The following is a 14,163-nucleotide window of genomic DNA, read 5'->3' on the forward strand; positions in this document are numbered from 1 at the left end:
GTGCTGTGCTGCTTCTCCAGTCTGAAGGTCAGGGATGACTTTGAGACTACGCATTCCCTTCTTTTCCCTGCTTGAAGCACTCTTGTGCATTACCCATACATATAAGTGAACTTAGTAATTTTAAGATCATTGTGAATGATTATTTCATACTTGGTTATAAATAATTACTAAGCAATTTCCCTAGCCCTACCTTTTCTGTCCAGTTAATGAGATATGAAGAGTTAGCAAAGAATAACAAGCATGTTTATATATTATGCATATATATGTAATTATTATTATTGTGCATATATATAATTTCCACTGGAAGTTTTGTCTCTTTTTTTTCCCCCTCAAGTTTGTGGAATAATAACCTAATACACACACACACACACACACACACCAGTGCAAAAGGGTGGTTTTACTAAAGCACAGGGACAAGACCCATGGGCAGGAAGAGCTGCTGAACCTAGTACTTTTGGCTGGAACCAATTTAAATTGAGGGCAGTGTGATCTGCTCAGTTGTGTTAATTTGAATTGGGTGATGGGGTTCTGTTTCTGCCACATCTCTGGTTCAGGACGTGACTGAGCACATTTCTTTCTAATATTGCTTTTCTCCCATCTCTACAGTAGAGTTAATTAATGCTATTTTTTACCTGTGCTGAGAATTCAGTAAAGTATATGTGAAATATTTATGCTTCTAATTTTAAATAAAGTGGTGGTATAATTAGAAATATTATTAGGGGAAAGAAAATGAACCCTTGAATCCAAAACTTCATTTTAAAGATGTCTTTTTTGCTTTGGTAGTTAGAGAGGAGTTAGTTAAGAATATACACAGAAGTGTCCAGACTTTAATAATTACCCTGTATAGTAGTGTATGAAAGAAAAATTAAGATGAAGACTTCTCTATCTGTAAACTAGAAACCATCATCATCAAAATCACCTGTGCTGCTTGTTGCACGTGTCATTTCCTCTGCCTGCTCCTGACATAATGAATGAAACTGTGCTGTAGCTCTAGAATCTGCCACCGAGTGGCCTTTCCTGGTGTGTGCTAATGCTGACACACAGTCCAGTGTAAGAATTGTTCTTTTAGAGCTTGCCTGAGAATTATTTTGGAAGCTCTCAGATTTTTAGAAATGGACTTTTTTTTTTTTCCAGATCCTGTCAAGGAACTCTGGGGCTAGCAGAAAAACAGATCTAAAACCAAATTTTCTGAGTCACCAAACACATTATGGCACCCTAAAATCATAAAGAGTTTCTATTTTCATGTCCCAGGTCTTTTTTTTTTTTTTTTTAAAGATTTTATTTATTTATTTGACAGAGAGAGAGATCACAAGTAGGCAGAGAGGCAGGCAGAGAGAGAGGAGGAAGCAGGCTCCCTGCAGAGCAGAGAGCCCGATGCGGGGCTCGATCCCAGGACCCTGAGATCATGACCTGAGCCGAAGGCAGCGGCTTAATCCACTGAGGACCCAGGCGCCCCTCATGTCCCAGGTCTTAACTGGGCCTGATTTTTAAAGTCTGTGTCTATTAAGATTTACAGTGTAGATCCCTTTATTTCTTATTTATTTTTTTTTGAGAGACAGCGTGTGGTAGAAGGGGGCCAGAGGGAAAGGGAGAAAGAGAATCTCAAGCAGGCTCCACGCCCAGCACAGAGCCCAACATGAGACTCAGTCTCATGATCCCGTGGTCATGACCTAAACCAAAATCAAGAGTCAGATTGAACTGGGACGCCTGGGTGGCTTCAGTTCAGGTCTGCCTTCAGTTCCGGTCGTGATCTCGGGGTCCTGGGATCCAGCCCTTTATCAGGCTTCCTGCCCAATGGAGTGTCTGCTTTTTACTCTGCCTTTCCCCTCACCCCCAACTCATGCTTGCACACGCTTTCTCTCTCTCTCTCAAATAAATAAATAAAGTCTTTAAAAAATAAAAATAAAAAAGAGTCAGACTTAACAGACTGAGCCACCTAGGCTCCCCCCGTCTGTTTACCCTTTAGTCCAATGATTCTGTACGCAGCATTTTGCCCTATTGCAGTGTTTTGAATTTGTTGGCGGAGGAGAGGGCCTCAAACTTTTTTTTATAGATGTACATAAATTTGTAAATCCCCACAGGAATTTTTTCTTTTTGCCATTTGGTTAAGTATGTGTTTAATGGAGGAAATAAATAATTTGAAGTAAAAAAGTATTTTAATCAATATATTATTAAATTGTATTTTAAAGTTTAATACCTCAACAGTACTATTAATTTGTAAAGACAGAAGACTGAATTTCCCAGTCAATGAGGTGCATTATTCATTTTAATTATATAATAAAAAGCATAATTAGTCTACAAATTTCAAATGGTGTGCTTTGGAGATTGAATATATAAATTAAGATTTAACTTTTAATTTATGTATCAACAAAAGCTGGGGTAGGATTGCTTTCCTGACCTGTTATTTTAAGAAACTCATATTCTACGCTATTAAAAAATTTATTTATATTTTATAATCTTCAAAGTTTGTTTCCAAATGAAAACTGAGGAGGTTTCAGGCTGCTATTTATAAATGAATTACCTGACTCTTCAAAAACAAAACAAAATCATGTAATTTGGGTACTATCACTGTTTCCTTTTTTTAACCCTGGCATTTCAAGTACTATAAACATTTTGATACTGTGTGCATGTATGATATATATATATATGCACTTCTGTTCCAGTGATGCAACCTGTGTATGTGATAAAGATTATATTATGTTTACAGTTTTGATGCTCTCTTAACTAACTTGCTGTATCTTGGTATTTTTTATGCTTTTTTTTTTAAACCAGTAATCCACTGTGGATGCAAATTAAATAATACACAACTGAAAAAAAAACATGTAAAACCATGTAGTCAAAACCACTGGGTTCACTGCTCGTATTAAGATGAATGCTAAGTGCCTTCATAGCTAAATCATGAACCAGTTTATCTGCTTACTTAGCAACTCACATGGAAGCCCTCAGATTGGCTCAATTTTGAAAAAAATATTTTTGTAGTGTTTTAAATACAGATAACTGCAACAGGGACTTACTATTGTGGCAGTGGAACAGCATGGGCATACATGCCACCGTATACACATACTCTGAGAGGTAGATACCAGGGTATTTATTTCCACTCTGTAATGATCACATGAATGAATGAATGAATGAATGGCAGGAGGGAGGGAGAAAGAGGTAGGAAATCTAAATGTCCATTAAAAGGCCTTAGTGATAATGCAGTGCTGTAGATATAGGGAAAATTGCAGGTGTATGTGCTAATGTGGAAAGTACCTTTCAGCGCAGTGAATATACTGTGAAACTAGTTTTGTATAAAATGAATATATGTATGCTGAGGAGCTTTCTGGAAGGATACATACCACACTGGAGCGTTAAAATGGGGAAGGGTTGGATGTTTGGGAAGACTTAAAATTTTTATTTATTTTAATTTTTTATTTATTTTAAAAAATATTTTATTTGTTTATTTGACAGAGTAGGAGAGCGAGTGAGAGAGCTTGAGCCAGGGAGAGGGGCAAGGAAAAAGAAAAAGCAGCCTTCCCCACTGAGCAGAGAGCCCAATGTGGGGTGCAATCCCAAGACTCTGGGATCAAGACCAGAGCTAAAGGAAGATGCTTAACCAACTGAGCCACCCAGGTGCCCCTGTTTGTTAAAGTGTTTTAAATTTTTTTTAAAGATTTTATTTTTTAATTTGACACAGAGAGAGAGATCACAAGTAGGCGGAGAGGTAGGCAGAGAGAGGGGATGAAGGAGGCTCCCTGCTGAGCAGAGCCCAATGCGGGGCTCTATCCCAGGACCCTGGGATCATGACCTGAGCTGAAAGCAGAAGCTTAACCCACTGAGCCACCCAGGCGCCCCTAAAGATTTTATGTTTAAATAATCTCTACACCCAGCATGGGGCTTGAACTCATGACCCCCAAAACAGAAGTTCTTAACTCTACCACCTGAGCCAGCCAGGAGCCTCAGAGACTTATTTTTATATTACAAATTTCTAATTGTGATGTGGCATTGATAATTTTTTTTTCTTAGCCATGAGTATGTATAAAATTATTTTAAAACTACTACAGAAAAAAAACGGATTAAGATGTCACCCCTTTGTGGAGGTGCCTGGGTGGCTCGGTCAGTTAAGTGTCTGACTTCACTCGGGTCACAATCTCAGGGTTCTGGGATCGAGCCTCATGTCCGGCTCCTCACTCAGCATGAAGTCTGCTTGTTCCTCCCCCTTTACCCCTCCTCTTGCTTGTGCTCTCTCTCAAATAATAAAATCTTAAAAAAAAAAAAAACCAAAAAAAGATTCTCTCCTTCTTCTTCTGTCCCTCCCACCCCAAAATGTCACTCCTTTGGGAAGCACTCAGTTCCATGGTCTCTTTGACAATTTTTTATTAGTTTAGAGAATAGTACTTCCCATTCTGTATTGTAATAATTAGTACTTGGAGCGTATCAAAGTCAGGCACGGTGTGTTGTCGTCCTTTACTTCCAGAGCCTAGTGTCTTGACCACAAGAAATGCTTAGTAAATGCTTGAATGAGGAAAGAAGGTACAGATGAAATATTTGTGAGGTATATTTCATGAGTAATCCTGCTAATATTTATAGCAGTTTAAAAACTTATTTTTAAGTTTTAAGTTTAACAGATTAAACTTCTGTTTTCCTTTTCCCCACTTCCCTTGAATTTCGGTCTTAGAACTAACCCATCTCAATTTATATTTAAATTCTTTGAGGCATTAGAGATTATAGAATTATGACTGTGTTAAAACAAAGTTGAATTTAAATTTTTTTTTAAGGTTTTATGTATTTATTTGAGAGTGAGAGAGAGCGCAAACAGGGTGGGAGGTGCAGAGGAGAAGGGAGAAGCAGGCTTCCCAGCTGAGCAGGGAGCTGATCCAGGGAGCTGGATCCTGGGTCTCTGGGATCATGACCTAAGCTGAAGGCACATGCTTAACTGACTGAGCCACCTAGGCACCTGAGTTTAAATATCTTAACAGCCAACTCTTTATAAATCACTACAGCATTGCCTTGATAAAAAGTCAAGCAGGATGGGTTTCTGTATGGAGAAAAGTTCCGTTTAAACCTTCTTGCCCTTACCTTTCACTAGGATTCTGATAATCCTGACCTTCGAGACCGGGGCTATATTTATTGGCGCCTTCTCTCAACGGACCCTGTCACAGCCAAAGAAGTAGTCTTGTCTGAGAAGCCACTGATCTCTGAGGAGACAGATCTTATTGAGCCAACTCTGCTGGATGAGCTGATCTGCCACATTGGATCTTTGGCTTCCGTGTACCATAAGCCTCCCAATGCTTTTGTGGAAGGAAGTCATGGAATCCATCGCAAACACTTGCCAATACATCACGGGAGGTAAGCAGGTGAACTAGGTGGGATTTTTTTGTTTCCTTTTGTTTTTAAAGATTTATCTGACAGAGATCACAAGTAGGCAAAGAGGCAGGCAGAGAGAGGGGGAAGCAGGCTCCCTGCTGAGCAGAGAGCCCAATGTGGGGCTCGATCCCAGGACCCTGAGATCATGACCTGAGCCTTAACCAAGGGGGTTAAGGCAGAGGCTTAACCCACTGAGCCACCCAGGTGCCCTGAACTAGGTTTTGAGTGAGAAGTAACTCTCTAGACAGAGTTGGTGTTCCTCATGCTTTTATAGTCTTGGAAAGAACTTTTTGTGCATTTTACAAACCTGCTGTACGGCCCTAGGGGCTCCGTCTGAATAGCAGTGACCACAAACATAATAGGTGAAAGGCTCTCTGTGTTCTAATGTGGGAGTAGATAAGATAATGGCTTTAGAAAATGGTGAAAACCTTCTAAACTGATAAAGTTTGAGAGTTGCTTAAATCTGTAGCTGAGGGTAGAGGTCTTGTCAGGGCTGAAAATTGAGAAGAAAGCTTCTGTGTACCCTCAGCTTTTCTTTCTTTTTTTTTTTTTTAAGATTTTATTTATTTATTTGAGAGAGAGAGCATAAGGGGCAGGGACAGCAGGAAGGGACAGCAAAGGGAGAAGTAGACTCCTTGCTGAGCAAGGAGCCCAACATGGAGCTGGATTCCAGGACCCTGAGATCATGACCTGAGTTGAAGTTACCACCTTAACTGACCAAGCCATCCAGGTGCCCCTACCTTTAGTGTAACTTTGGTTGAAGCTTATGGATAATGTTAGCAGATAGGCCTTTTGTGCTATAAAGCTAAAAATGAAATAATATTTACAGGATTGTTTTGTAAAAGCTGCCTAGATTCCTTCCTTCTCCTGGCTTTGGGCTTTGTTCTTTTTTTTTTTTTTTTAATCTCTTTAAGGTGTAAGATTAGGTGTGAGATTTTTCTTGCTCTTTGGGGTAAGCCTATATTGCTTTTACCTTCCTTCTTAGAATACCTTTTGCTGCATCCCAAAGACTTTGGACAGTTATGTTTTCATTTTCATTTGTCTCCATGTATTTTTTTATTTCTTTGATTTCTTGGTTGACTCATTCATTGTTAAGGAGCATGTTGTTCAGCCCCCATGTATTTATGTTCTTCTCTCGGAATTTTTCTTGTGGTTGATTTCTAGTTTTACACATTGTAGTCATATGCATTTTATGATTTCAGACTTGTTGAATTTATGAGACTTGTTTTGTGACCTAAGATGTGATCTATTTTGGAGAATATTCCGTGTGCACTTGGACACATACAAAAATGTGTATTCTGTTTTTGGATGGAATGTTCTGAATATGTCTTTTTTTTTTTTTTAAGATTTTATTTATTTATTTGACAGACAGATCACAAGTAGGCAGGGGGCAGGCAGAGAGAGAGAGAGGAGGAAGCAGGCTCCCCGCAGAGCAGAGAGCCCGATGCAGGGCTTGATCCCAGGACCCTGGGATCATGACCCGAGTCGAAGGCAGAGGCTTTAACCCACTGAGCCACCCAGATGCCCCGTGTTCTGAATATATCTTAAAATATCTGGTCCTATGTGTCATTCAAAGCTGCTGCTTCCTTACTGGTTTTCTGTGTGGATGATACATCCACTGATGTAAATAGGTTGTTGTCCCCTGCTATTATTGAACTACCATCAATTTCTTCCGTAATGTCTATTATTAGTTTGTATATAGGTGCTCCCATGTTGGGTGCATTAATATATATAATTGTTGTATTCTCTTGTTAGATTGTTTCCTTCATGAGGTGGTGTCCATCTTTGTCTCCTTACAGTCTTTGTTTTAAGGTCTGTTTTGTCCAGTGTAAGTATTACTACCCTGTCTTTCTTTTTGCTTCCATTTGCATGGTTAATGTGTTTCCATCCCTTCATTTTCAGTCTGCATGTGTCTTTAGGTCTGAAGTGAGTCTCTTGTGGGCAGCATATAGGTGGCTCTTGCTTTTTTATCCATTCAGTCACCCTTTGTTTTCTGATTAGAGCATTAGACGGAATTGGGATGCAGCAAGCAGTGCTGTTCCAAGAGGGAAGATTACAGCAGTACCTTCCTGGGGCCAACTCAGGAAGCAAGTAAAATCACAACCTTATCTTATACCTAAAGGAACTAGAGAAAGAACAAAGCACAAAGCTGGTAGAAGGAAGGAAATAGTAAAGATTAGAGTAGAAATAAATGAAATAGAGACCAAAAAAATAGTAGAACGGATTAAGGAAACCAGGAGCTGGTTCTTTGAACAGATCAATAAAATTGCTAAACCTTTAGTCAGACTCATTAAAAAAAGAGAAAGGACATATTTAAAAAGGAGAGGACAGGGACACCTGGGTGGCCTAGTCGTTAAGCATCTACCTTCAGCTTGATCATGGTCTCAGGATCCTGGGTTCGAGCTCAACATTGGGCTCCCTGCTCCGTGGGAAGCCCTCTCCCACTCCCCCTGTTTGTGTTCTCTTTCTCACTGTGTCTCTCTCTGTCAAGTAAATAAATAAAAAATCTTAAAATAAAAAGGAAAGGACATGGGATGCCCAAGTGGCTCAGTCGGTTAAGCATCTGTCTTTGGCTCAGGTCATGATCCCAGGGTCCTGGGATCAAGGACCTCATCGGGCTTCCTGCTTAGTGGGGAGCCTGCTTCTCCCTCTCCCTTTGCTGCTCCCCCGCTGTGCTCTCTCTCTCTCTCTCTCTTTGACAAATAAATAAAATCATAAGTAAATAGATACACAGACTGGAAAGGACAATGTCCAAGCAAATGTTTATTGATATTCATTAGTCTTCACTTGAGTTGACTCTCTGGTTTTAGGGCATTTGCTGTGATTTTCACCCAGAGGAAGCTGTGGCTTCATAAGGATTAGGCCCTGTAACAGTAGGGTGTGTCTCCTGTAGACAAGCATATTTGACCTTCTAGACGTGACATTTGACTTCTAAGTACCTCATCTCCCAGTCTCTTAAGTTTGGGTAATACGTACCGATTTTCTTTCCTTCCTTCCTTTCTTTCTTCATTTCTTTCTTTCTTTCTTTCTTTCTTTCTTTCTTTCTTTCTTTCTTTCTTTTAAAGATTTTATTTATTTATTTGACAGACAGAGATCACAAGTGGGCAGAGAGAGGGGAGGAAGCAGTCTCCCTGTTGATCAGAGAGCCCGATGTGGGTCTTGATCCCAGGACCCTGGGATCATGACCTGAGTTGAAGGCAAAGGCTTTAACCCATGAGCCACCCAGGCACCCCATGTACTTGTATTGTCTTTTTAAGGGAAACACAAATGCATAAAAATCCCTTTTGAAATAAATAGGGATGATTGGTTGCTGCAAATGGTATATCCATAATAGTACTGACATTACCTACCTCTGTTCTGCAGCATTCAGTTAAGAAGTGCTATGCCAGGGCACCTGGGGGCTCAGTCTTTAAGTGTCTGCCTTGGGCTCAGGTCATGACCCAAGGGTCCTGGGATCGAGCCCCGAATCGAATCGGGCTCCCTGCTCTGTGGGAAGCCTGCTTCTCCCTCTCCCAGTCCCTCTGCTTGTGTTCCCTCTCTCGCTGTGTCTCTCTCTGTCAGATAAATAAATAAAATCTTAAAAAAAAAAAAAAAAGAAGAAGTGCTATGCCTCTGACATGAAATACAGTTACACTGTAACACTTTATCCTGCCTCTTCTAGAGATCTAAAAATGCTTACTTAACTAAATCTTTTAAAATCACTTGGGAAAGGAAAAGGTGCTTTTAAATAGTTGGCTATCACTTACTAAAACTTGTCAGCTGCTCTGGGGCAGGAGACGAGATGGTAAATAGTTGTCTACTTTAGCAAATCCTCACCTTTTAAAAATACTGCTTTGGTGACAATTATGCAGTTATTTCCCGGAAGTTTACGATGGGATTTTCTTAATTGTCATTCTCTCTTCTCTTTTAAAATTTATCTAAGATTGGTTTTACTTTGTTCTTAAATGTTTGGAAGAATTCACAGTGAAACCATCTGAGCGTAGAATTTTCTTCGTGGGATTTTCCCCTTTCCTTTCCCTCCTCCACTTTTTAAATTGATATATCATTTATAATAATCTTAATAGTGCACTAATCTTTGGTGTGTAGCTCAGTAGGTTTTTCCATATATATACAATCATAACCGCATTGATCAGATATTTACAGCACCCTAGAAGATTCTTCATGCCCCTTTGCTCTTAATACCCACTCTCCAAAGATAACCATGTTTTGACCTCTTTTTATTTATTTATTTAAAGATTTTATTTATTTATTTGACACAGAGAGAGAGAGATATCACAAGAGGGCAGAGAGGCAGGCAGAGGGAGAGGGGGAAGCAGGCTCCCCGATGAGCAGAGAGCCTGATGCAGGGCTCGATCCTAGGACCCTGGGACCATGACCTAAGCCAAAGGCAGAGGCTTAACCCACTGAGCATCCAGGCGCCCCCATTGTTTTGACTTCTATCACTATAGTTTTGCTTATTCTTGAACACAATATAAATCAATTCTGTTTCTTTTTATTGGTGTATATTATTGCATTGCCTCAATATACCACAATTTACTTCTATCTTCTGTTGATAAACCCTTGCATTGCTTTCAGTTTGGGGCTCTTACGGATAAAGCTGCTATGAATATTCTTGTGTATGTCTTAGACTTACATACATACTTCTCTTGTGTATACAACTAGGGTCACAGAATAGATGTATATGTAGCTATAGGAGATGCTGCCAGTTTTCCTGAGAGATCGTACCAGCGTGCACATCCAGTAGTCTATGAGTTCTAGGTGATCCACATGCTGAACGGCACTTGGGGTTGTCAGTCACGTCCATTTTTGCCATCCTGGCAGATACGTGGTGGGGTCTTGCTTTAGTTTTCATTTGCATTTTCCTGTTGAGTAGAGACAACGTAAGTCCCTCTTCAGGTGTATAGACTGCTAATAGATCCTGTTTTGTAACATGCCAGATCTTCTCCTTATTTTTTAATGGGTTCTCTTTTTTATTGTAAGAATTTTTTATATAATAATTGAACGATTTATAGGAATCTTCTATGTGATTTTGGTACATGTCTTGTCAGATTCATGCGTTGTGAGCATCTTTTTGTAGTCTGTGAAATATACTTTTGTTCTCTCTAGATGATGCTATTTATTTATTTATTTATTTATTTTTAAATAAACATATAATATGTTTTTGCCCCCAGGGGTACAGGTCTGTGACTCGCTAGATGGTGTTATTTAAAGAAACCATACTCTCAGTTTCAGCGAAGTCTGGATAATCATTTTTTTTCCTTTAATACCTAGTGTTTTCTGTAGAAACTTTTGTCTTCTCCAAGGCCATCAGGGTACTCTCCTAGGTTTTTCCCTTCACACTTACATTGGCTTTGTCTCTTTAATTTTTATGTTGTGAGGTACAAGAGTCAAGGCTCATTTTTTTCCTCACACAGCTGCCCAGTTGACCCTATAACACCTGTTATTTCTTGGAACTCACCACTTTTTATTTTTATGTGCGGTGGCAGTAGCAGTTTAGCTTACTCTTTGCCGATCTCCATGCTCATTCTTCCAACTTCAGTCCAGTTGACACACAGCTGCTAGAATAATGTTTTTGTAATGTTATTTTTAGTTCTTGGTTCAACAAAGCTAAGTGATTCTGCATTGCCTATGGTAAAAATTAACTTCTCAGGCTAGTTTTCAGTTTTCTTTCTCTCATCTTCTCTTTTTAAAGATTTTATTTATTTGATAGAGACACAGCGAGAGAGGGAACACAGGCAGGGGCAGTGGGAGAGGGAGAAGCGGGCTTCCCGCTGAGCAGGGAGCCCAATGCAGGGCTCGATCCCAGGACCCTGGGATCATGACCTGAGCCGAAGGCAGATGCTTAACGACTGACCCACCCAGGCGCCCATCATCGTCTCTTTCCCAAAATCTTAATCCCAGTTTCTGCTCCTGCTGATATAAATTTTTCACCACCCCTAATGTCACGTTGTTCATTTCTGTGCCTTGACACAAACCATCCGTTCCTTTAGGGAAAGTCTCTCCCTGTTATTTCCTTATAGCTGTGCTGTTCTTCAAAATCTAGTCATAAAACCATTCTCAGAAGCTTTTAGAATCAGCTCTACCTGACTTGTCTGTTTCTCCGCTATATCCTGTCAGTACGCAGACACTCCTATAGTACTCATTTCTGCTATTATATTACACGGTGAATGTGCTTTGCAGTCATCTTGTAAATGCTGCTTTTTGTTGTTTAAGTTATTTGAGGACAGGAAATACATTTACTTTTTAAAAAATGTGGCCCTAAGGTTCTCATTAGGGTGCTCCATCATAGTATAGGTGCTCAGTTAAAATTGACTGCTGAGGCTATATAGTATACATTTATTTTCATTTTAGCACCCATATTTTGATAAAAATAAGAATTGCTGTCATCTCTTCCTGTTCATCTACAGATGATTATGAAATAATTTTTTTGAGGGGCCGGGCTGGCTCAGTCGGTAAAGCATGCAACTCTTCATTTCAGTGTTGTGAGTTTGAGCCCCACATTGGGTGTAGAGATTATTTAAAAAAGAAATCTTTTAAAAAATAATACTGCTAAAAAATAAGTAAGTTTTTTTGTTTTTGTTTTTGTTTTCTCTCCTCCTGTGTCTTATAGATCTGATATTCATTTATGCCTTGTTATTATGTCCTGGGTAAAACTGACTTTTCCTTCCCCCCTCCTTGTGTGTGTCACTGCAGCACTGACGCAGGTGACAGCCCTGTAGGCACCACCACTGCCACGAACCTGGAACAGCCTCAGGTCATCCCCTCTCAAGGTGACCTTCTAGGAGACCTTTTAAACCTTGACCTCGGTCCCCCAGTCAATGTGCCACAGGTGTCCTCCATGCAGATGGGAGCAGTGGATCTCTTGGGAGGAGGACTAGATAGTCTGGTAAGTATCTTTCTTCCTTCTTTCTTTCGGTGATTTTAAATTCTTTATAGCTAAAGAGCTTTAGATTCAGCTTTTTAGAACTAGACCTTTCCTTGATGAGCAGAACAATGTCCTGTGATAAAGGACAGGATTTTTTGTCTCCCTGGAATTAATTGTTATTGTCAGTTAATTAATTGTTATGGGGCATGTTTGCAACTGTGCGGGATTGTTTTGTTGTCCTGCCTCTAAATAGAACTTTTGATATTTAGCCAGCCTATTGTTGAGCAATCTTAATATTTAGTGTTCTTTCCAGAGCTTATTATTCCTCTTGCTTCTTAACTCTGGATAGCCCCTATAATTCCTTTCTTCCCTGAACAGCATTTAAATGACCTCATAGAGATCATCCTATCTTGAGGCTTTCAAATCTTTGCCTTTTTTATATTTTATTGGTTTATGCCCCAATTCTGAAAGGTTTTGAGGCAGGCCTATGAACCATTTGTGTAAAAAATGAACCTTTATTACAGTTGGGGAGTACTGCTTGATTGTTTCTATTTGTCCCCCTTTTTCCTCCCACCCATACTTCCAATTTAATTAGCTTCCAGGATTCTAATAATAAAAGGCTCCAAAGTCCAGAGTATCTGTGAATATGTGCCACCAATGGGAACTAAAATTAGTTTTCATTGCTGTACAAGATAAATGAGAAATATTAAGGATGACCTTGCACCTGTGTAGAGAAGGCCGGAAAAATAACTTGTGTATAAGTTTTATTGATTTTTGTGTGTATACACACACACACACACACACACACATATCTGTATGTGTGTATATATATATGTCACATCACATGGCTCTCTACAAACCAATTGTGGTGGAATTAGAGGAGCTCTTTTAGCTAGACACTTGTACATGTTTGTCTGCAAAGACGCCAACAAACTTACTTCCCAACATCAGAAGTTGGAAGACATGCCATAGATAGGAAAGTATATGTTCTCAGAGGTTACGTAAATGAAACAGCCTCACTTTCTGCTACACACACCAGCCTTTTCTCTTCTGTGTTATGAGGAGCATTATGTCTGAGATTTATGTTACAGTCATATCTCTGTGGATTGTGCATTTTACTAAAGGAAAGTCACTGCTTTTGGAGTCTCTACACTAACCAAACCCTACACACCAGCCCATAGGGATGCAGGTAGCGCTTATTATCTTTATTGGGAATGGAAGCATCTGCTTTTTATATTCATATCTTTAATGAGTGGATTTGACCAATTATATAAGAATAGTTTCCTCATATGATCATTCCGCCTGGCTACATAGCCTCCCTGTAGACTCAGAAGGGTCTGTGGAGTCTCTCAGGAGACTAAAAAGTGAATACTGAAATATTATTGGATTCTCCCAGACATTCCAAGTAACCTTTGAAATAGCTCTTCCTGTTCTGTTGACACATCACCCACAAGTTAAATGTTACACCCTCCTCAACTCAAGTTTATGCCTTAACAACCCTATTTATTAATTTACCTGGCGGCTGACAACATGAACCTAAGAGTGACAAAGAAATTAAGCTTGAAGGAAGGAGGGAAGAAAGAGGCCCTGTATTTTAATGTTGTCTGGAATTTATGCCCTTATTTCTTGACCCGCTTTAGTGTGGAAGGAAAGGGACATGGTATTTCTGTGTAGCTTTGTTTTAGCAGTTGCTGGGCCTTAACGCCCATGAGTTTTCTTCCTTATATTGTGTTTAACTATCTATTCATCTGTTCAAAAATTCCCACAGGTGCTATTTCAAATAGGAAAAAAAAAATTGTTACATTTTTAGGTTGTGGTAGCCAGAGTCACACATAGGCCTTTTTATTTCTTTCTTTTTGTAAAGGATGTTCTTTTGGGAGTGGGGAGTATGTTGTTTTCCCATTTGGATTTGTAAATACCACACAGCCTTTTTGCTATGGAGGCCCAGTAAT

At 39.6% G+C, this 14,163-nt stretch overlaps 1 protein-coding gene across 3 annotated transcripts in view; it reads left to right on the forward strand.

Annotated features, from left to right (window-relative positions):
• The window catches only part of AP2B1 (adaptor related protein complex 2 subunit beta 1), a 127,542-nt gene that overhangs the window by 56,485 nt on the left and 56,894 nt on the right, over window positions 1–14,163 (forward strand). For all 3 annotated transcript variants that reach the window (XM_045985063.1, XM_045985065.1, XM_045985066.1), the window contains 2 exons: window positions 5,069–5,328; window positions 12,040–12,232. In XM_045985063.1, the coding sequence (XP_045841019.1) occupies window positions 5,069–5,328; window positions 12,040–12,232 (453 nt within the window). The remainder of the gene's footprint in view (window positions 1–5,068; window positions 5,329–12,039; window positions 12,233–14,163) is intronic.

Source organism: Meles meles, chromosome 18, assembly GCF_922984935.1.
Source record: "Meles meles chromosome 18, mMelMel3.1 paternal haplotype, whole genome shotgun sequence".
NCBI lineage: Eukaryota > Metazoa > Chordata > Mammalia > Carnivora > Mustelidae > Meles > Meles meles.